The sequence below is a fragment of the Sparus aurata genome, chromosome 12 (genome assembly GCF_900880675.1).
Source record: "Sparus aurata chromosome 12, fSpaAur1.1, whole genome shotgun sequence".
In the NCBI taxonomy this organism is placed as follows: domain Eukaryota; kingdom Metazoa; phylum Chordata; class Actinopteri; order Spariformes; family Sparidae; genus Sparus; species Sparus aurata.
In genome coordinates, this window is record NC_044198.1 from 2921531 (window position 1) to 2945461 (window position 23931).

The 23931-nt window shown below is 42.9% G+C and overlaps 2 protein-coding genes across 7 annotated transcripts in view; one reads left to right on the forward strand and one right to left on the reverse strand.

The window, feature by feature from the left end:
* pam (peptidylglycine alpha-amidating monooxygenase) overlaps positions 1-7810 on the reverse strand; it is a 75502-nt gene extending 67692 nt beyond the window's left edge. For both annotated transcript variants that reach the window (XM_030435636.1, XM_030435635.1), the window contains exons 1-3: positions 7679-7810; positions 904-1048; positions 684-817 (exon numbers count right to left, since the gene is read on the reverse strand). In XM_030435636.1, coding sequence (XP_030291496.1) covers positions 684-817; positions 904-1044 — 275 coding nt within the window. In that variant the 5' untranslated portion in view covers positions 1045-1048; positions 7679-7810. The remainder of the gene's footprint in view (positions 1-683; positions 818-903; positions 1049-7678) is intronic.
* Positions 7811-7906: 96 nt separating this feature from the next.
* pomk (protein O-mannose kinase) lies at positions 7907-17201 on the forward strand. Of its 5 annotated transcripts, none has more exons than XM_030435642.1 (3): positions 7907-8064; positions 11797-11918; positions 14471-17201. In XM_030435642.1, exons 1-3 carry the CDS (start codon positions 7965-7967, stop codon positions 15239-15241), a joined length of 993 nt encoding a protein of 330 aa, XP_030291502.1. In that variant the 5' UTR covers positions 7907-7964; the 3' UTR covers positions 15242-17201. The 5 variants fall into 5 exon arrangements, with proteins under 5 accessions (XP_030291502.1, XP_030291497.1, XP_030291501.1 ...); XM_030435637.1 differs by having other exon boundaries at positions 7923-8064; positions 11637-11918; XM_030435641.1 differs by lacking the exon at positions 7907-8064 and adding an exon at positions 8138-8330 and having other exon boundaries at positions 11637-11918.
* Positions 17202-23931: the final 6730 nt, after the last annotated feature.

The following is a 23931-nucleotide window of genomic DNA, read 5'->3' on the forward strand; positions in this document are numbered from 1 at the left end:
ATTATGTGTACTGTGAGCTATGGGATACATAGAATTTCCCTGAGGGGATGAATAAAGTATCTATCTATCTATCTATCTATCTATCTATCTATCTATCTATCTATCTCTATATATTTGGCTTCAGCATCTGAACAGGGAGCATTCATGTGTTAGGGGGTAACACATGAGCCATGGTCAGTCTATCGTTGGGTGCTACGTATGTGAAAGAGAGTAACAGGTAATGAGAAAAAAATTGATTTACAGGACACATGTTATGCTTTTATGTTTTTTCCATTCCTTCAGCGTTTTATACAGATTCTTGTGCATGCGGTAAGTTTTCGAATAAGTCTGTTGCTTCAGGTGTTAACATTTTGCTCTGCTTATGTGGCTATTCCCAGTCTAGGGTGATGTTGGACTAATGCTGTAATATTGAGAGATAGTAAAGAGAAAGGTGCTGGCTCAGGAGGGCATGTGCTAGCTGACCAATCAGAGCCGACCGGGCTTTTCAGGAGGGAGGTCAGAAGCTAAAACAGAGCATCTCAGACAGAGGGACAATAGAGTACTGTGGCAATGAACAAAACTGATGTGCTTTTTGAGCATAAAAGCATGTAAACCTATTCTAGTTGTAACCCAAAATAAAATCATGAGCCCGGCAATTAGCATAAAATCAAATAATGAAACAAAAGAGAGAATTTTGTTCCTACCTTTTCAACCTATATGCAGGGTTTTGTATTTCCAGGCTGTGGGTGTGACAGATGAATAACAGTACCACCACACAGAACACAGGGACTCTCATCATGCCTGTGGCTATCAGTGTCTTCTGATGCTTCTGCCTGGGCTGCAAAATGTTTAACAGAGGCTGTTAGAATTATCCTGTGAGAAAAGACTAACTGGGCAAATTGCATAAAAGGATGTTTGTCACACCTGTTTCCAGCAGCTTGTTGGAAGAGTAGGAAAATGAAGGGAAGTGAAGGTAGTTTCCCTGCTGGACTTTATTCCTTTAGCATATCTGATTGCAGTATACGCTTTGGTCCTCACTGTGGATAAGACGGCTGTCTGGAGCATCAATCTGAAAAAAAGCATGTGTTAACTATCTGCTAGCACAGACATGAAGCTTAGTAAAACAGGAGTTTCTGTCAAATAATTTTACTGTGTTCAATTTTGTTAATAAGATTTGTCCATTTGACGATATATTATTAAATCTACATAGAGATCTTGAAACAGCATTCAATCTAAAGGGGATCTAACTTTTAATACCTCTTGTAAAGGACATAAAGTTAAAATCAATGACTTTGAAAGCCTAAAGTCAACCAAAAAGTAGAAGTAAGAAGAAGAAAACTACACTGATGATTAAAAACGAGCTGAAAAAATGAAGGGAAAACTTAAATTGGGGCATCAGTGAGCTTCTGGACGCAGCGCCAGATGCACTGATACATAACACCCGTTGGCCGGAACCTGTCCATCAGGGGAGGTTCTGGCCAGCAGGCCATATTTTTGACACCCCTGACCCAAACACTCAGGCCACATGAGATTGGGCATTGTCCTGCATCAGGAGACACCCAGTACCCTGCATTGCTCTGAGGATTTCAGTAGACAGTAGCCAGGGAACTGTTGGCTACGATGCAGAGGTCTGTGCGACATTTCAAGGATATGCCTCCCCAGACTATCACTGCCTAGGGTTGGGCAATATGTTTAAAGTTTCCTACCTGCCACCATCAGACCACATATTTTCACATATTTTCAGATTGATTCACAATCACTTGTGCTTCTTAAATGGACAGATTGATATCCCTGAAGTTTAACTGACTCTGTGTTATACTGTGACGATTAAGTTTTCCCTTAAGTTTTTTGAGCAGTGTATACACACACATACACAAACACATACCTGGGTTTCCGTTATCCGGTAATTACCGGACTTTGACTGGTAAAATCTGCCCAAGTCCGGTAATTTTTTACCCCGCCGGTCAAAATGTCCGGTGAAAATATTCCCTCTAAGTAATGATTAATTATCACTCCGTCTGTTCAGAGCGTCGGGAGTATACTGAATCAGCCATCCAAACCATTATTGGTCATTTTGGCAAATAAATTACAAGTGAGGACGAGTCGGCGGCAGCTACAGCCACGCTCATCTGCCACTTGTGCGCAATGAGACGCCATGGCTGTAATGACAGCGCTTCGTGGTTATGGAGGCTTGAACTTCTCAACAGCCTGCGAAGTTCTCATCAGAGATTTCAGCGAAATCTACCTTGAGTGGACTAAACTGGCCAAGATAGCCTGCATGATCTCCGTCTCCAGTGTGCAGAACCGCATCAAAACAGCACCACAGAGTCGCCTGCGGGAGAGCAAGGTGACAAGACTGATGCGCATTACAGGTTGCGGAGGAGTGACGCCGAGATCCGAGAATGGCTGAAGGTATGTCGATTGCTGCTCAGCAGCATATCGATCCCCAGACACACATACAGATTCTCGGAGTGGTATATACCGATCCCCAGACTGACATACAAATTCTCGGAGTGGTATATACCGATCCCCAGACTGACATGCAGATTCTCGGAGTGGTATATAGGCTACCGATCCCCAGATTGGCATACAGATTCTCGGAGTCGTATGCCGCCGTTATTCCACCGACACATGACGGTATGTGCCGCTTGAGATTGTTATGGCACGGAGAGACTGTTGTACCACCCCCTGATGAATATGCAAATGTAATGCCACAGGGCTGGTTTGACGACAAGTACTGCCGTAAATGTATCGATTTTTTTTGTCTTTATTCACAATGCTAACTTAACACATTATGTCTAAATTTCTGCCTATAAACTACTTAAAGCTAATAAAAGAGCTAGCCTTAGCTAACATGGCTAATGTTAGCCCAGCCACCGTAGCCATTCTGACTAATCGATAGCAGAAACTTTGAGCCAACCAATTATGGCATTTTATGTATCATGTTCACTAATGAACATGATACATAACATGCCACAATGGCTAATGTCCTGCTAAGTAGATTTTATATGAAGTAATGTATTATTGTGTTCTCCTAATAATGAAAACCTGTCACTAAGTATTGTTTTGTTGGTTGGCTCAAAGTTTCTGCTATCAATTAGTCAGACTGGCTACGGTGGCTGGGCTAACATTAGCCATATTAGCTAAGGCTAGCTCTTTCTAGTTTATAGGCAGAAATTTAGACATATTACTTCATTACTATCACTAGTGCAGTACCCGTAAGAAAAATGTATTCCCATTAAAAAGTGGGAGGTTAAGTACCTTTTTCATGGATGGCCAAATGAGGCTGTGTTTGAAGGTGGGACGTCAGGGATATTTAGGTTTGTTGTGAAATCCGATATTCCAGGGTATAATTGGCTGTTTTTGACTATTTTGATTTTGCCATTATATTTCACCTTAAAAGCTATTTACTTGGTGTCATTATTTTCAGCACAACCTCAAATGTGTGACTGTACAGTTCTTTTTTTATTTTGACATACTGTATTAACACAATGGACCTAAAATCACAAAAAAAAAAAAAAAATCCGAGTAGAAAAAGTTAGATTTTTTTACTGTGAAAACCACAAATATGTTTAACCCATTTTTTTTTTTTTTTTAACTTATAATGCAAATATAAATTGTTGTTTGCTAAATTTGTGCATACATTTAAAAAATGTACAAAGTTATATGTAACTATTTACATTTAAATGCAGGCAATGCTCAGGTCTGCCTGTGCTCCTTAAGAGTTGGACTGCCAGCTCCACATTCAGCTTCTCCTCATTGTTCTGACTCATTAAACAAAAACCGACCCCACTACACACTAAACACACCACACCAAACACTACATAACACACTAACTACACACTCCAAACACGCTAAATGTCACAAATCTCTCAACTCTCAATATCGCTGTCTGTACACCGACCGTCGTTGCATGTCAATCATCCACCTAGGTCCCTCCCACAGCTTCCTGTTCCTCAACAACCAAACTTGCTGCTTGGACACTTTCGTGACAAAAGCCCGTTTTGACTGTTTCTTCCTGCACCAGACACAAAGCAAACGTGACGGCAATGTTCGCGAAAGAGCATGGCGGACATTATTTACCCTAGGTCCGGTTTTGGACGTGCCGATGCGTCCGGTCCGTCGCCTCGGGAGGTGGGCCGTGTAGCTAGCGGCTAGCAGCTAGCTCCTAGCAGACTCGGTCCGGACTCGTTTAATCTCATTAATCCACAACAGTCAGTTTAGATGCACAGATCAGAACAGAACGGGACCTAACCGCCGGCAAGATCCCGGTCCAGCTCGCGCCGCTGCAGGTATAAATCCGCTTGTTTCTTCAGGTATGTTGTGGGCTTGAAGGGCCCTATAAAATCCGTTTTATTTTTTCCCAAATTCCGTTTTGTTTTTTCCCTAATTCCGTTTTTTCCGTTTGAATTTTTGTGAATTCCGTTTTTTTCTGTTTTAATTTTTGTGAATCCCGATTTACTCTTATTATACTACCAAAAACAGTGTTTTTTTAATGTAAATGACTAAAATGTACACAAATTAAATAGAAATTACCTTAAATTAATTGAGGTGACAAACATATTTCCTCAATACTGTACCGTAAAGTACAGTAAAGTGCATTAAAAACATTTGATTCTTCATACAGTAGTATATTTTGTGTTTTTATGAGTTTCATTGAATAAAAACATGGTCAGCTCTCAGGCAGATCCAGAAAAGCCTCCCAGCCCAGGCAGAGTCAGCTAACAGGGCTGTGGCTAACGGGGCTAGCTAGCTAACAGCAGCTACTGTTAGCAGCAGTTAACAGTCACTCTGGTATTATATGCCGATAATATAAATCGGACAGGTGGCTAACTCTAACGCATTAACGTTACATACACCTTTAATTACGATTTCTCAGGTCTGCTTCTTTGCGAAACAACAGTTCACCTGACACATACAAGTCGTTCGGTAACTGCTCGGCTCTGTACTGACGGGTTAATGTCGAGTTTCTCAGCTTTTACGCCGACAAAGACGGAGCCGTGAGCTGCCGCTTCGCCATGCTTACATTGTTTTGACGGGGGAGCTCAGTCTGTGGGGAGGGGGGCGGCGATGACTTGTTGTGCCACCCAGATTTGGTTCCCCCCGTGCAGTTTTCCCCAGACAAACGTTCCTCTTCCACACGAGAACAACATTTCAGTGAAATTATGTCAAATTCAGCGGTATTCCGCGTTAAAAAGTAGATTCCATTTTAATCTGCCAATTCCGCGATTCCGTCCGCGATTCCGTGATCGCGGAAATCATAGGGCCCTGGGCTTGAACCCTGCAGTGATTGGCTCTTGTGTGCACGTGGCCATGGTGTGCAGTGATTGGCTCTGATGCGCACGTGACTGTGGTGGCTCCGGTGGACAATGCTTGGCGGAATTTGTAAAGCATTTATGAAATAATTTATTCACGGTATCATTGCAGTCCAAGCAAATGCTTAGATGCACACCACTGAACCACGCAGCAGCCATGTTGAAAGTCTCAGGTCAGTGTGATCCTGATCCGCAGAGATATTTGACTAACAGAAACACACACACACACAGACAGAGATTCCGTGCTTTTATAGAGAGATATCGCAAGAGTTCCACGTGTAAATACTGTCTATATGCCTACATCCCAACAACATAAGATATGTTCCTACTCACTTACAGTAATGTGTTAAGTTAGCATTGTCAATAAAGACACAAACAAAATTTATACATTTACGGCAATACTTGTCGTCAAACCAGCCAAGTGGCATTATATTTGCATATTCATCAGGGAATGGTACCCATCCAACAGTCTCTCGGTGCCATAACAATCTCCATCGGCACATACCATCATGTGTCGGTGAAAAAACAGCAGCATAATAGCAGCATACCACTGTATGTCAGTCTGGGGATCGGTATAGACCACTCCGAGAATCTGTATGTCAGTCTGGGGATGAGCAGCAATCGACATACCTTCAGCCACTTTTGGATCTCAGCGCTACTGTTGCAGAGAGACACTGCACACTTTTGATTTTAGCTTTTTAGATTTCAGCTGCTGCACACTTGCTGCAGCGAAAATGCGTAAAAAGTAAAAAAAACAAAACAAAACAAAAAAAAGCCTGACACATGTCAAGGGATTTTGTTTATATAGAGTTTATATTGCATATATATTTTAAAAGCATATCACGAACGGCCTTTTTTAAATTCAAGTTGCACACTGCGTTATTAAAATGGTATGAGACAGTCTAGATGTGTTTTTTTTGTTTGCAAATTGTTTTATCTGAGAACAGGCCTTCAGTTTCTTTATGTTCATGTTAAAAGAGCGCATTGTGCAATATTTATTTTAGAAGTTACGCACGTGAGTCAATTGACAGCACACATTTTATTTTATACAGCCTATACTTTAATAAAAAGGATTATAAATTTGCATGCTTTGATATCATTCTTATATCATTGACATGACACAACAATAACAGAAACAGTGAGTGTAGCAGCAATGAGGAAATTGTACACTTTGTTTTAGTGCTGCGCCTACTGTCCTTTCTCATTAACAAAGTCTGAACATTAAAAATACCTTTTAATCATAAAACTGAAAGGTTATAAGAAAAAATAGGTTAAATTCAAATTAAGGTGGTTAAAGCACTAACTGTACCTGGACCAATCATGCTTACTATTGTGCACAGTCACCCCCAAAGACCTATTGTGAAACAGGAAAAACCGTTACAGTTGACACATCCATGTCATCCAATCTCTTATATCTCCTGACCGTACTACCCACCATGAAGCTCCAATCATGCTCATTTAGGTTTGCAAGCTTCTGTGTGTCACAAGCTCAGAGGATGCTTATAAATGGCAAAGAAAAAAATCATTGAGATATAGTTTGCTTGGTGACTCATCGCTGTTGACTGAGTGAGGTGGAAATAACAGAGAGAGGAGGGGTGTGACTGGGCAGTGCTGTGCTGACATCACAGCCTGCTGAGAAGATAGCGAAAACTATGGAAACAGGGCTCATCCCACTCATGGAACACAGCACGTAAGCCACCAGACAACAAAATAGCGTTAAAGATTGAAGATTTTCACTTCCATGTACTACTACAGCACCTAAAACCCTATTTGGATCCACCATCATTATTCCACGGCTGCTGGTTCCATTTAAGTAACAGCTGGCCAATGCCGAAAATGGCAAAACATGTTGCCAATGCAAGGATGAGCTAGAAAACAAAAATACGCCTTGACCTTAACATAAATGGCGTTTAACTGTATCAATTTCATGTTCAAAATGATAATATTTCTGTTTTTCATCATGCAATGACACCCTCACGAAAAAACATAACAGATGTCACGGCTGAATTTAACAGGAAACGGCAAAAGAAAATAGCCATCTATAACTAGCACTATGCTTTTAAGGGTGCATTGAGAACCCTTTTAATTAAAGCTCGCACACTGTATAGATACAAAGAGGCTAGATGTTTGTTGTAACTTAAGTTAGCTCCTCAATTAGCTAATGAGGGAACTTGCCATGTCAGTATTTTGCATGGGCTAGGGTTAGCTATCTTGTGCGTTGATGTGTGTGTGTTGACAGATTAAACAACGAATCTGAGCTGTGGTCTATTGAACTAAAGATGACTAGACCATAGCCGACGTCGGTTTGCAATTTAACTCGACGGGACCATACAAACAGATATGCTTTGGAGATAAGAAAAAAAGAACAACACAAAAAACGGTACCTGTTCGCTGTCGCTAGACGTCTTCCAATAGCCTCAGTGAAGAACCTGTGGCCTGTGTGTCGTTGGTAGGAATCACTAACGACACTTCCACCTTTTCAAAATAAAGGCCTCTCGATGAACGTACAGTTTAAAGAATACTCATCGCTCGCTCACACACACACACACGCACGCACGCACGCACACACACACACACACACGGTAAATAAGACGCTTTTATTCTGTAAACCTGACCGGAAGCAATTTTCCCAAATCCGGCTCGTCGTTGCTAGTGAAACGAGTCAAAGACATGTCTTCATGCCACAATTCATGTTTTTGTCCAGTAATAGTAGCAGACGGGTTGTCATCGCTTGCTGAATCATTATGCCATGTGAACGTGTGGTGGCCAGGTATGTTGGTAAATGGCGCTAAATTTTGTTGACGTAGCTTAATCTATATTTTATCTGTCTTGTTGTTACTTTGACTCCATGTAAAACATGCTGTGCATGTTAAAGTCTGTGGTAAGTGCTTGGTAAACAAATATCCGAAGCATATTATTCATAAACGACATACTAGGTATGCCACTAGCTAGTTTTGTGCGAAACTATCGTTACTGCGAAATCTTAGCCCGGTCTTCCTCACTCGCGGTAGCGCCGAGATCGAGAAGTGGCGAAAGGTATGTCATTTGCTGCTCAGCGGTAAATACTGATCCCTAGGCTGGTATACTGATCCTTGGAGTGGTTTGTTGCTGTTGTTCCGCTGGTATGCCACCGATACATGACGGTATATGCCTTGAGATTGTTACGCTATTGAAAGACTGTTGGATGGGTACCGCCCCCTGAAGAATATAATGTCACTGGGCTGGTTTTATAGCAAGTACTGCTGTAAATTTATACATTTTTCGAGTCTTTATTGACAATGCTAACTTAACACATTGCCGTAGATAAAGGAATATATGCGTTTCTGTTGTTTCATAGGTTGTTGGCATGTAGGCATATATAAAGTTATGACACTTAGGATTCTTGCGATATGATAGTAAAGTACTATGTCTTTATTTCTGTCTATAAACTAATGGTGCTAATTGAAGAGTTAGCTTTAGCTGACATGGCTAATGTTAACCCAGCCTCCGTGGCCAGTCTGACTAATCGATAGCAGAAACTATGAGCCAACCAAACAAACAATACCTTGTGACAGGTTCTCTTTATTAGGAGAACACATTAATACCTTACTTCATAAAAAATAATTAACCATTGTGGCATACTATGATGGCGCTATGATGTTCACTATTCTTTGAATGACCAGAATAAGCTGCTAATAAATAGAAAAAATAATCAAATAGACGCACACCGAAATTTAACTAGTATAACACCCAAAGGCTTCTGGATCAGTTGGTATATTGATGCCCAAAGGCTAATACGCTGGATCTACAGGTTCTTATCACAATAAGCCAGAAGTAAAACAGTTAACAGTGAGACTACCATGTGTTAGAAAATATCCCAATATCTATGCAAGTTTCCAATTTTCCTTTAAACATAGATTTTATATAAAGTACTCCATTATTGTGTTCTCCTTATAAAAAAATCCTGTCAGTATTGTTTGGTTGGTTGGCTGAAACTTTCTGCTATTGAGTCAACGAGTACCCATTAAACGGTCTTTCAATGGCTCAGTCTCAAGCGGCACATACCGTCATGTGTAGGTGGAATACCAATGGAGTAACAGTGATGTACCACTCCAAGGATCGGTATACCAGCCTAGGGATTGGTATATACCACTTGTAGGAGCCATGAATGAATTAGTAGGTGTTTTTCTATTAGTTACAAGGTGAAGGGATATTATTATCTTGCTGGTTTTTGTTTTGGTTATATTTTATCATGTGGTCATATTGAGTCGGGGGATAGCAGGTCACATGGATGTGGGCGGGGTTATTAGTTAATTTAGGCACCTGTTTATTTCTCAATTTCTTAACCATTTCTGGTTAAAGGGATATTCCGGCATAAATTTAATCCATCCTAACACACCGTGACACCGAGTAAGACCCCCCTTGAGAGATCAAGTTTTCTGACCGCTAGCTTATGTAGTTTTAGCAACATCAGAAAAGACTGCACGATAACAATACACTGCAGTCTATGCCTCCACCAATTACCGAGTGCAGTAGAGTTCTGCAGCTCAAGGATGAAAATGTATGATTATTACTCCATGGAAATGCAATCAAAGTTCATATGTGTCTTGCCTACCAGTTTATAACCGTTATATGGAGAGCTGACAGGGAAAAGAACGGATGGAGCATTTCTAACTGCACTCGGTAAGCGACTCGTCAGGGCTTCCCCACAACGAGCAAGCTGCTGCAGGAGAGTGGTGAGTTGTGTTGTCTTTTCAATAGAAATCCGGCAAAGCTAGCAGATGTTTGATGCCTCAAACTATGTGCTGGTATCCTATTTGTACTGTTGCTGAAGTTTGGTGCTGTTCTGAGCATTATTTGTGGCTATGAGTGGCTTTTTGATGGCGGTTTCTTGGTGGAGGCATAGATTGCCGGGTATTGTTATCGTGCTGTCTTTTCCGAGGTTGCTAAAACTACATAAGCTGGCGGTCGGCAAACTTGATCTCTCGAGGGGGGGGTCTTACTCGGTGTCATAGTGTGTTAGACCATGGATTAAATTTATGCCGGAATATCCCTTTAAGCGAAAGTGTAGAGCCGCCGTGGCATCACACTTATTTTGAAGAGCCAGTATGGAGTTGGAACAGCTGTCTTTGAACGGGGGGGGGGCCTATGACATTACTTATCAGACACAGAAACAATACGATTTGCCAACTTTTTAGATTTTATTTTTTTACAATGATTATATTGATGATAATGGTTGCATACATTTTTTTGATTGTTCTAAGACATTCGAAATGGCAGTCAGTCCATTCTCCAGTGCTGACACAGCACTGTGGAGATAGTCCAGGCAATTTGAACCAAGCCCATCACCCTTGTATTAGAGCAGGCAATACAGGTATGTCAACAAATAAAATCAAGGGGGCACTGTGATCCTTCTGGATGAAAAGCACTGTAAGGTTTACATTTTTCAACTGCTTTCAATGAGTTGTTTTCATATACAAGGGTTTATGATCCATGTGGAGTATAACAAAAAGGATTTGTCTCCAGGTACTTACAATCTCATTAGGTAAAATATTTTAGGAAACAGGACATTTCCAGTTCAGCTGTCAATATATCATCACAACTTGTAATATTGTTATCTATGAAAACAATAAAGGGGTCAATTCCTGGTCAGTGTTTTCCTATTATGTGTTTTTTGATTAATATTACCATAGCATTAGTGTATATGTTGCTTTTATTGTGGTTGATCATTAAGGTTGAGTTCATTTTGGTTCCTTTATATTAGGGTACCTGGGCAAAATGGCTGAAAAGTCTATCGTGACAGTGAAGTTTCCTATAAGTAGATATTGATAATTATTGATGATTCTTAATGACCTGTCCCATTTTTATTATTTTCAAAGAGCAGGTGAAAAAAAGTTAGATTTAACCATTTAACGTTTTCATTTTGTATTCAACCATTTTATCAAGGCACACAGGTCATAATTTCTATGTTAACACAACCATGAAAAACACACAAAAGTATGCGGATAAATAAAAATGCAGTCAGTACTGACAAGTTGATCTGTCATTTGTTTATTCACAATTTCTTCTCCATCAGCACTTTTTTTCTCACTCAGGTGTTAATGGGTTGTGTTTTTCTCGCTGTTTGTTCATCAGTCAGCCAGTGGCAAATCTGGGTTTGCATATTGTGAGCTGTAAACAAACCACTTTGGCTGTCGCAGATGCAGGTCTCTGGGCTCATAGATAGAGCAAACAGGCCAGGTGGTGGAGCAGGGCAGCCTTCTGGTATAACACATTTTTTACCAGAGGAGGCAGCAAAACACTGTTTTTCAGCCAACTAGTAAACTCAAATTCTTCTTTTCCACCTTTTGTTTTCCATTTCAGATGCAGAGCACCATGAGTCGGACCAGTAGCAGTATAACATCTCACAGTGTTCCAGTGGTGGTGGTTTGCCTTGCTGCTTTGCTCCTCAGCAATGCCCTGATCTACCTGTATCTAAGCTGTGTGTATCATGCTGACAGGCAACTGATGTCCTCTCATGTAGGCTGTACACCTCGACACTTTAAAATGGTGACCATGAAGAACTGCACCCCCTGGCTCCATTGTGCACAGATACATGCTGATGTCCGCAAGCTGAAGCTGATTGGCCAGGGAGCTGTTAAGAAGGTAGATGGTCCTTTACACTATGTGTTGGCATAGTTTACTGTATAAAATGTATAATATGAACAATTGGAGGCCATCTTGCAATAGTATCGCATCAGCTGCGATGTTGATGTTCCAATCTATGATTTGCCAAGAGCCATTAATGCATTATTCCATTGCTACTCAGTACTTGCTTAGACCATGTCCATCCTCGAACCAAGTTTTCATTCTGAGCTAAGTCTTGTCAATTCTCTAATCCAGGACTTCAAATGATATTACAGTTATAACTGGGGTTGGGGAAAACTCGATTAATGAAGATTAATGATGTTAGGTCAGGGCGCTGTTTAGCTCAGTTGGTAGAGCACGCATCCCACGTACAGAGGATCTGTCCTCGCTGCAGCAGCCCAGCCTGGGCCCCTTGCTGTATGTCACTCCCCCTCTCTCTCATTCTGTTTCCTGTCGTATCTTGTGCTGTTTTGTCAATAAAGCCATATAAAGGCCAAAAAAATACATAACATTATTTTTAATTATTTATTTATTTATTTGTTTAAGTTGACAGTTTTTTGGCAGTTGATTTTTAAAGAAGACAAGCATTTGGCTGTGTTTTGGATTTAAAAACTTAATAATTAAGAAAGTGAACTAGAAATGAAATTATTTTTCAATTAAATTTTAAAGAGTCAAATGTTGGCCATGCAGGGCAGGAGTTTTTGATAACGAAGGTTCTTACTGGCTGTGCATTTCAGCAGCGAAGGTGTTTTCCATTGTTAAAAACAGAATGTTAACAACAGCACAGGAGAGAAGTCTGAGACCTTAGCCAGGGATGTTGATCAATAAATTATACATTTCATTTTATGCACCCCAAGGCTGGGCCGATTCCAAAATGTTTAAATCGGTATGAGGATTAACGGTCCAATATACAACAATCAGCCTCATTAGATGTCATCTATTCAACTGTTTTCCATGAAAAGATATTGTGGAGTAAAGATGTCCTGAGCAGAGAGTGATTTCCCACTCCTCTCCTCTCTCCTGTGTTGTTATCAAGCTTCTGTTGCTGTTTTGGAAAGCTGATCTGGCTGCATGTGCACGTAATTGCTGCCTGGCTTATTTGTTACCATTGAGTTTGCCTTTAATAACTACAAATTAATTCACAACATTACCCCCGTTGAAAGAGTGAATCAGTGGGAAGGTATATTTTTGCCGGAAACTGTGCCCGGGACTGATACAGACAGGCACATAACTTTTCTTTGTCATCAGCCGTTTTTAGACAGGACAGCAAGCCGCCAATTTGCCCGTCCTTTTGGAGGAATATTACACCTCCGTTTTAGAAAGACAGGCTGGCAAATTGCCGCCCTGACCTTGGAGCAAATGTGCCGCCTTTTCTATCTAAAAAGGGCTAATGATCTGCACTGTTGTGCGACCCACAGCCGGGGAGTTTTAAAACCAGGAAACAGCTGATCACAGCAGTCAGTCCATCACTTCATCCGCGGACATTAAAGGGATAGTTTCTGTTTTTTGAAGTGGAGTCATATAAAGTACATATCTATAGTCGATCTGTCGACCTTAAAAAAATCTATAACAGTTCAAGTGTACGTTGTATAGGGAAAATTCACACTGCTTTACATCGCCGTCAGACCGGCCTTTCTTTTGGCACTACATTTTCTCAATCGTAGAACCGCCGTATCCCTACGCATTAGCGCAACTGCGTAGGGATACGGAGAGTCTACGGTTAATATCTGGATGCTCTTGTATACCCCTTGCAAAGGGGCTTCAGCACAATGTAAACAATACGGGAGACCATGGATGCCCTTTCTAAAAGCACCATTGGAGGGAGAATGGACTGTTTTTATCTGCATTTGTTAGAATGAAAGATTTTGGAGCAGGAGATAATATTTTGACCTGTTCTTTAAATGAATCACCATATCCAAACTTCTGAAGTGTCAAAAATTGATAGGGCTATTCTTTCATATCGAAGGCCTTGTTGGCATCTTTAGACAATGTAGCAGCTTAATCATGTCAATGAGTGGCTTACAAAACAGTGAGACATTTGTTAACAATACAGGAGGAGTACCTGCCTAATATAAATCCTCTTTGGACTGGGTGGATAATATTTGCTATATGCTTTCCCAGACGATTTGTTGTTATTATTTATAGATCATCATTTAGTAGGAGTAATAGGAGCTAATAAAGCACATATATTGATTCACTAAGCGAGAATGTGAACAGCAAGCTTTATCAAACCTCCAAAACCATTCCAGTCCTGCCGCCTCTCCAGTGGGAAATTATTTCAAGTCCAAATACTCTCAAGCTACTCACAAGCTCTGGTATCATTTCCAGTATTGGCAGGTATTCGAATTCAGGTATCGTAATCTTAAAACAAGTAGATTGGTACATCTCTATTGATTATACACATCATGGGATTTATCATGTTGAAGTGAGCAATTCATGACAAGTTTGTAAAGTTTAGGAAAACAATACAAAAATGTTGTTGCGCCAGCCCCTTTGGTAATGGCAGTATTGCCAGTGTGTAAATTTGACTCCAGACTATCTGACCGCAGCATCCGCTTTTCCTTCCCCAGGTCTATCTGGCAGAGTGGAAGGGTCAGAAGGTGGCTCTGTCCAAACTGTCCTCCCTGGATTACCTTGATGACTTTCTCCATGGATTATCCATGCTGGAGGCCCTACAGGGCCCCTGGGTGGTGCAGTTGGTGGGTTATTGCCTTGAAGACAACATCCTGGTCACCGAGCACCACCCACTCGGTTCGCTGATTAACTTGGAGAGTGTTCTTGCACAAGAGCAGCACCAGCAACACAACACATGGCAGGTCCGGCTGAGGCTGGCTATGGATTATGTTTCTATCCTCCACTACCTCCACAACAGCCCAGCTGGGGGGCGGGTTATGTGCGATTCCAACAGCCTTGAGAAAACCCTCTCTCAGTTTCTACTGACAAGTGACTTTCACCTGGTAGTGAACGATGTGGATGCGCTGCCTGAGGTAGAACCCTCCAGAGGCTTGCTGGTGAAATGTGGCCACCGGGAGCTCACTGGGAACTTTATAGCCCCAGAGCAGCTGTGGCCATTCAGAAATGAAGGGATACCATTTTCAGATGATCTCATGCCTGCATATGATGAGAGGACAGACATCTGGAAGATCCCAGACTTGACATGGTTTTTGATGGGAAGAGTACCTGGAGGGGATTTAGTCCATTTCCATCTTTTTCAGATCCACGAGAAGTGTAAGAAGGAAGATCCAAACCTCCGCCCTTCAGCTTTGGATGTTTTGAAGGTGTATAAATCAGTCTACAGCAGCATGGTGCGAGACAATGCTGGCTTTAGAGACATGCTGTAGAATAAATATCTGACTCACTTCAAAAGATCATGTATGTAAAATAAAGAATCCGAGCTACAGTTTTGAAATTTTGTGTAGTAAAATAAATTCTACTCAGTTTAGAATCAACTCTAGAATTGGGCATTTATTTTTACAGTCTAGAGTCCTTGAGTACATTTAGGTCTGTAATGTGATGATGAGTATGAATTATAAATCTTTCATGCTAAGTGAATGAGTTAACCTTTCTCGATTCATCATGACTTCTTGGCCATGAAAAAGGCTCTGCCATGAGTCGTGGTTGGCACTATTGGCCACTTTGTATTGGCCTAAAACCAGCCGTACTGCCTGATATTAGCAGAAAGTCACCCATCCCAGATGGTACTCACTTGAACCATGAACCACAAATTATAAACTACATTGAATGTAAACTTTACACAAACTAGTTTAAGAAGTATAAAGTAAAACCATTTAAATATATAGATCTCCTATGACGGGCAGTTCAGCATAATCTCGATCAGGGTTTGCAGGGGGCTGAAAATTGAGGGACACCTGTTTAGGAGATCAAAATTGAAATTAGTAATCAGTCTCCAATCTGACATGCTTCAAATGTACATCAATGCTTTTCTCTTAAAGTGATAATGGACAGATGAGTAGTAGTCACCCCTCTTTGTTCCCTGGAATGTCTCTGATTTTTGCTCATACTGTACATTAATTATTGCTATTGTTATTAAAAAATTACTACAGTATGATTTATCTTTAAGTTCTTCCCAAACATCCAGTTGCTCAGTAGGTCATATGAAGGGTTATCCCTGGATTTATTTGACAAAGGTTGCAAAGGCTGGAAAACTGTCATGTGAGACATGTACAGTTTGTATGCACAACAAATTTGTCCAGTGTAATTATACAATTCTGGTATTGTTTATGTCCTGTATCTATGATAAGGCATGGATTTGGATTACATTAAAGCTAAAAAAAAAAAGAAAACTAAAAATCCTAAAACATAAGCAATTATTTACTTTTTCTAATATTATATAATAGGTTTAATACATGAGAACAATCGTTATTAATTTATGGGCTCAGCACAAAGGTACTTTAAAAGAAAATTGGTTTTGAGTCATTGAAACAGTAATTTATTGTCACTGCCAGGGCAATTGTAAAGCCCATTGAGGCATTGTGATTGTGATTTTGGGCTATATAAATAAGACTGATTTGATTTTATACTACTGCATATGTGGAAAAAAAACAAAAACAGTAAAAAACCTTTTGTGGCTCCAGAGGAGGCAGCATATAATCTGCCAAATTGCCTGCAGGGATGTCAGTCAGTGGCCAAGTTGCATTGTGGGTAACGTAGGTGCCATGGAACAAGAATGCATGGAACAAAAAATGGTGATATCTCTGGTATTTCTATTGATTTTATCCTTTTGTTTTTATAACTGTCCATAATTTTATAGGATTACAATGTTAGAGCAGTGGATGCTTTTCAAAATACTGCCTATATATTACCCACAATGCATAATAGCTACTAAGTGACATCACTGGAGACAATTTATCAGATTACTTGCAGCTTTCTCAGAAGCCATATAAGGTTTTATACTACCCTGTTCACACAGCAGTAGTGCTCCTCAAGACCTGTAAACACACTTCAACCAGTGGAATTGGTTGAAAAAAGTTAACCTTTAAGAAAGGGGGCGTGATGGTGAGCTTTCTGTACTTTCATGACCAACATTAAGTAGGAAGATGCTGCTGGATCTGGAGTGAATGTCTGTTGAAAATCCAACTTAAAACAAACTTCATTGTGGTGAAATTGTGAAAATTAGAGTTTCATTTTCCTGTCCTACTTACCTCTGTAACTTAAGTTAGGCCCATGTTAGCTTTCATTACAAGCACACATTATTGTCATTCCATTTTTGCCACAACGGTTGAAAGCCATGTATCACCTGCACATGCTTGGTACAAGCGCAATAAAGAAGTTTCTGATTAGCGCCTGGCCAATTTATATGTATAACTAATACAAGCTTTCCAGGGCCTGCTGCTGAGAAGCACCCCCACAGCATGATGCTGCCACCACCATGCTTCGCAATGGGGATGGTGTGTTTGTGGTGATGTGCAGTTTCTTGAGCCAGCATGGTGTAGCATCTAATCTGATGGGCAAAAAGCTTCATTTTGGTCTCATCAGACAAAAGAACCTTCCTCTAGTTGACCTTCAAAATAAAAATGTATATTTCTTTTGTTCTGTGGGAGATCTCCCACAACAGAGTGGATGAGAAACCAAGGGGGACAGATCTGCCCAGCAAACATCAGAACGCAGAGTGCAGCCTTTGTCTGTCACCTGGTTCAGCACCCTGGAGAGCTGCCTGCGTAACTGGATGTGGGAATTTGATGCATTTGAAGCCACGACATTTGGTCAGAAACGTCATATATAATAACATTGTTTCGAGTCGTAAACAGTTCTGTAAGTGGAAGAAATAACAATGAATTAGGCTATTAGTGTTAGTCCTTCTTCATATAAAGTTGTGTTACAGTCGCACAGCTGGAGACCGCTAACAAAGTTAGACACAAGAGAGACAATGAATGAAATCCCGCAAAATGATGTGCGGTCAATATGACCGCTTATGGCTGAAATAGGTAAAACAAATCATTTTCTTTTCCTTTTGTGTAATTTATATAAAAACTAGTCTCAATTAAAATACAGACACTTGTAGAAAAATGGTTAGAAGTCTGTAATTTTTGCATTTTGTTTACATCGCAGATTGATAACTTAATTGTGATAATGTTCAAAGTTATCATTATTATTATTATTATTATTATTATTATTATTTACTGTGCTAGGTATTCTTTTCGTGGTTCTTGGTGCTTGGAGCAATATTGTTGTTGTGGCATTCATGCCAATAAAGCGAATTTGAAATGATTTGAATTAATAAACCTTTAGATTCTTGTAGACTGATAAGTGTTGAGTTTACAAATGAGCAATACATCCAGATTTCTTGAGATTTGTACTGTCAATGGGAACTTAAATTTAAATATCAGGCAATGTTTTCTTCATGGAAATTATTTTTCGGGAAAGACAGAGGGAGTGCGGACGGGGGATCCGTTGTGTGACAGCGGAGCGGAGGGTCAGCAGCTGGATTTTGCACGCACGGTCAGTATTATTAGTAGGTGTTTGAGGTTTATTACGTTTGCGGACATTATTACATTCAATTTAATTATGTAACAGCCTTTGCGCCCTTGCCTTACAGCGCCTTTGCGTGCGCACAGTTTGCGTGTGTAGGCCCGTGGTCATGATAATCCGTCTATGGCTATAAGAGATGGATACACAATCAATTTCATGTTTATTGAATCAAAAATACATAGGTAGCCTATTGTGTTCTCCTCTGCTTTTTTTTTTCAAAGACAAACTGAGCAGCAGTGCTCAATCCACTCATACCTTGTTAACCTTCCACAAAGACAAGTTATGTTAAAACGGACGAGAAGAGGGGTCATTCCCCGGCAGATTGCACCCATGGGCCACAGTTTATTTCAGAGTTGTGCGAGTGCGGCTGGAAGTGGGGATTCCAGCACCACGGATAGTGCGTGTAAAAAGATTAGACAAACGTTTAAATGTGTTTGCTGCAAGCGAAAATATACTACATAATAAATGAAGATAGTGACAAAGGCCTATTAGCAATAAAAAGCAATGAGTTGTGTGAGTGCGGCCGGTGAGCGGACGGCAGTTTTTGATGTAGGAAGTCATGTAAACTTGAAAATCAATTTCGGAACAGCGGTGTTTCGGAGTGGGGCTGTTTCGCAATGGAAGGGTGTGTCGGAATGGAAGGCTGTCCCCTCACTCCGGGGTTAAAATGAATCATGTCAGGCAAAAGCCTATATGTCTGTATCTCGCATTGGATCAATTGCACCATCTACTGGATGAAAATGGAACACAGAACAACTACGCAAGGCGTTCATGTATACGTCATTTCCGCGTACGCGCATGACAAAAATGTTCAATCATCTTCATGCGAGCGTTAACACGTGCGTTCGCAAAAAGGCGCATGAATGTTACGCGTAGTCACTACACGTCGTGTGATTGCCGGCGTGCAGCAGTCATCACGCGTGAACGGGGGGCCATTATAAGTCAATGAGGAAACTACATTACATGTCAGGTGCGGCTTGCTGCACAGGTGTCAAAGCAGGCGCGAGTGACACGTTCAGTGGATACGTGCGCACGCTTTTTGAAACATTTTTAACGCCATACAAACTCTGCCATGTCACATCACACCACCACACCACACTCTGCCATGTCACGTCACACCAGCACACTCTGGCATTTCACGTCACTCTGGCATGTCACAGAAGCACACTCTGGCATGTCACGTCACACCACCACACGCTGTCATGTCACGTCACACCACCACACGCTGTCATGTCACGTCACACCACCACACGCTGTCATGTCACGTCACACCACCACACTCTGCCATGTCACATCACACCACCACACCACACTCTGCCATGTCACGTCACACCAGCACACTCTGACATTTCACGTCACTCTGGCATATCACACAAGCACACTCTGGCATGTCACGTCACACCGCCACACTCTGGGTCACACCACCACACTCTGGGTCACACCACCATACTCTGCCATGTCATATCACACCGCCACACTCTTGCGTGTCAACTCACACTACCACACTATGGCATGTGACGTCACACCACCACACTCTGGCATGTCACGTTACATAATCATACTCCAGCATGTCATGTCACACCACCACACTCTGGGTCACACCACCATACAATGGCATGTCACGCCACACCACTAAACTCTGCGACGTAATGTCACAACACCACAACCTAGGAATGTCACGTGACACCCCCACACTGTGGCATGTCACGTCACACCTCCACATTCTACCATGTCATGTCACACCACCACACTCTTGCATGTCACGTCACACCACCACACTCTTGCATGTCACGTCACACCACCACACTCTTGCATGTCACGTCACACCACCACACTCTTGCATGTCACGTCACATAACCACACCACACTCTGTCATGTCACATCACACCAGCACACTCTGGCATGTCATGTCACTCTGGCATGTCACACCACCACACTCTGGCATGTCACGTCACACCACCACACCCTGGCATGTCACGACACAGCAGCACACTCTTGCATGTCACGTTACACCACACACTCTGTCAAGTCAAGTCACACCACCACACTTTACCATGTCAAGTCACACCAGCACACTTTGGCATGTCATGTCACACCACCACACACTGCCATGTCACATCACACCACCACACCACACTCTGTCATGTCACATCACACCACCACACCACACTCTGCCATGTCACGTCACACCAGCACACTCTGACATTTCACGTCACTCTGGCATATCACACAAGCACACTCTGGCATGTCACGTCACACCGCCACACTCTGGGTCACACCACCACACTCTGGGTCACACCACCATACTCTGCCATGTCATATCACACCGCCACACTCTTGCATGTCACATCACACTACCTCAATATGGCATGTGACGTCACACCACCACACTCTGGCATGTCACGTTACATAATCATACTCCAGCATGTCACGTCACACCACCACACTCTGGGTCACACCACCAAACAATGGCAAGTCACGTCACACCACCATACTCTGCCATGGCACGTCACAATGGCCCACTTTGGCATGTCACGCCACACCACTAAACTCTGCGACGTAATGTCACAACACCACAACCTAGGAATGTCACGTGACACCCCCACACTGTGGCATGTCACGTCACACCTCCACATTCTACCATGTCATGTCACACCACCACACTCTTGCATGTCACGTCACACCACCACACTCTGTCATGTCACATCACACCAGAACACTCTGGCATGTCATGTCACTCTGGCATGTCACACAAACACACTCTGGCATGTCACGTCACACCACCACACCCTGGCATGTCACGACACAGCAGCACACTATTGCATGTCACGTTACACCGCACACTCTGACAAGTCAAGTCACACCACCACACTTTACCATGTCAAGTCACACCAGCACACTTTGGCATGTCATGTCACACCACCACACACTGCCATGTCACATCACACCACCACACCACACTCTGCCATGTCACATCACACCACCACACCACACTCTGCCATGTCACGTCACACCAGCACACTCTGACATTTCACGTCACTCTGGCATATCACACAAGCACACTCTGGCATGTCACGTCACACCGCCACACTCTGGGTCACACCACCACACTCTGGGTCACACCACCATACTCTGCCATGTCATATCACACCGCCACACTCTTGCGTGTCACATCACACTACCACACTATGGCATGTGATGTCACATCACCACACTCTGGCATATCACGTTACATAATCATACTCCAGCATGTCACGTCACACCACCACACTCTGGGTCACACCACCAAACAATGGCAAGTCACGTCACACCACCATACTCTGCCATGGCACGTCACAATGGCCCACTTTGGCATGTCACGCCACACCACTAAACTCTGCGACGTAATGTCACAACACCACAACCTAGGAATGTCACGTGACACCAGCACACTCTGGCATGTCATGTCACTCTGGCATGTCACACAAACACACTCTGGCATGTCACGTCACACCACCACACCCTGGCATGTCACGACACAGCAGCACACTCTTGCATGTCACGTTACACCGCACACTCTGACAAGTCAAGTCACACCACCACACTTTACCATGTCAAGTCACACCAGCACACTTTGGCATGTCATGTCACACCACCACACACTGCCATGTCACATCACACCACCACACCACACTCTGTCATGTCACATCACACCAGCACACTCTGGCATTTCACGTCACTCTGGCATGTCACACAAGCACACTCTGGCATGTCAAGTCACACCGCCACACTCTGGGTCACACCACCACACTCTGGGTCACACCACCATACTCTGCCATGTCATATCACACCGCCACACTCTTGCATGTCACATCACACTACCACACTATGGCATGTGACGTCACACCACCACACTCTGGCATGTCACGTTACATAATCATACTCCAGCATGTCACGTCACACCACCACACTCTGGGTCACACCACCAAACAATGGCAAGTCACGTCACACCACCATACTCTGCCATGGCACGTCACAATGGCCCACTTTGGCATGTCACGCCACACCACTAAACTCGGCGACTTAATGTCACAACACCACAACCTAGGAATGTCACGTGACACCTCCACACTGTGGCATGTCACGTCACACCTCCACATTCTACCATGTCATGTCACACCACCACACTCTTGCATGTCAAGTCACACCACCACACTCTGTCATGTCACATCACACCAGCACACTCTGGCATGTCATGTCACTCTGGCATGTCACACCACCACACTCTGGCATGTCACGTCACACCACCACACCCTGGCATGTCACGACACAGCAGCACACTCTTGCATGTCACGTTACACCGCACACTCTGACAAGTCAAGTCACACCACCACACTTTACCATGTCAAGTCACACCAGCACACTTTGGCATGTCATGTCACACCACCACACACTGCCATGTCACATCACACCACCACACCACACTCTGTCATGTCACATCACACCAGCACACTCTGGCATTTCACGTCACTCTGGCATGTCACACAAACACACTCTGGCATGTCAAGTCACACCACCACACTCTGTCATGTCACATCACACCAGCACACTCTGGCATGTCATTTCACTCTGGCATGTCACACAAACACACTCTGGCATGTCAAGTCTCACCACCACACCCTGGCATGTCACGACACCGCAGCACACTCTTGCATGTCACGTTACACCGCACACTCTGACACGTCAAGTCACAGCACCACACTTTACCATGTCAAGTCACACCAGCACACTCTAGCATGTCACGTCACACCACCACACTCTGGTTCACACCACCATACTCTGCCATATCGTATCACACCACCACACTCTTGCATGTCACGTCACACCAGCACACTCTGGCATGTCATGTCACTCTGGCATGTCACACAAACACACTCTGGCATGTCACGTCACACCACCACACCCTGGCATGTCACGACACAGCAGCACACTCTTGCATGTCACGTTACACCGCACACTCTGACAAGTCAAGTCACACCACCACACTTTACCATGTCAAGTCACACCAGCACACTTTGGCATGTCATGTCACACCACCACACACTGCCATGTCACATCACACCACCACACGTCACGCTGGCATGTCACACAAGCACACTCTGGCATGTCACGTCACACCACAACACTCTGGCATGTCAGGTCACAACACCACACTCTGCCATTTCACATCACACCACCACACCACACTCTGTCATGTCACATCACACCAGCACACTCTGGTATGTCACGTCACTCTGGCATGTCACACCACCACACTCTGGCATATCACGTTACACCACCAGATTCTGTCATGTCACAACACACCACCACACTCTGGTATGTTTTGTCACACCACCACACTGAGGCATATCTCATCACACCACCACACTCTGGGTCACACCACCAAACAACAGCAAGTCACGTAGCAAGTCCACACTCTGGCATGTTGAGTCACACCACCACATCACACCACCACACCACACTCGGTCATGTCACATCACACTAGCACACTCTGGCATTTCAC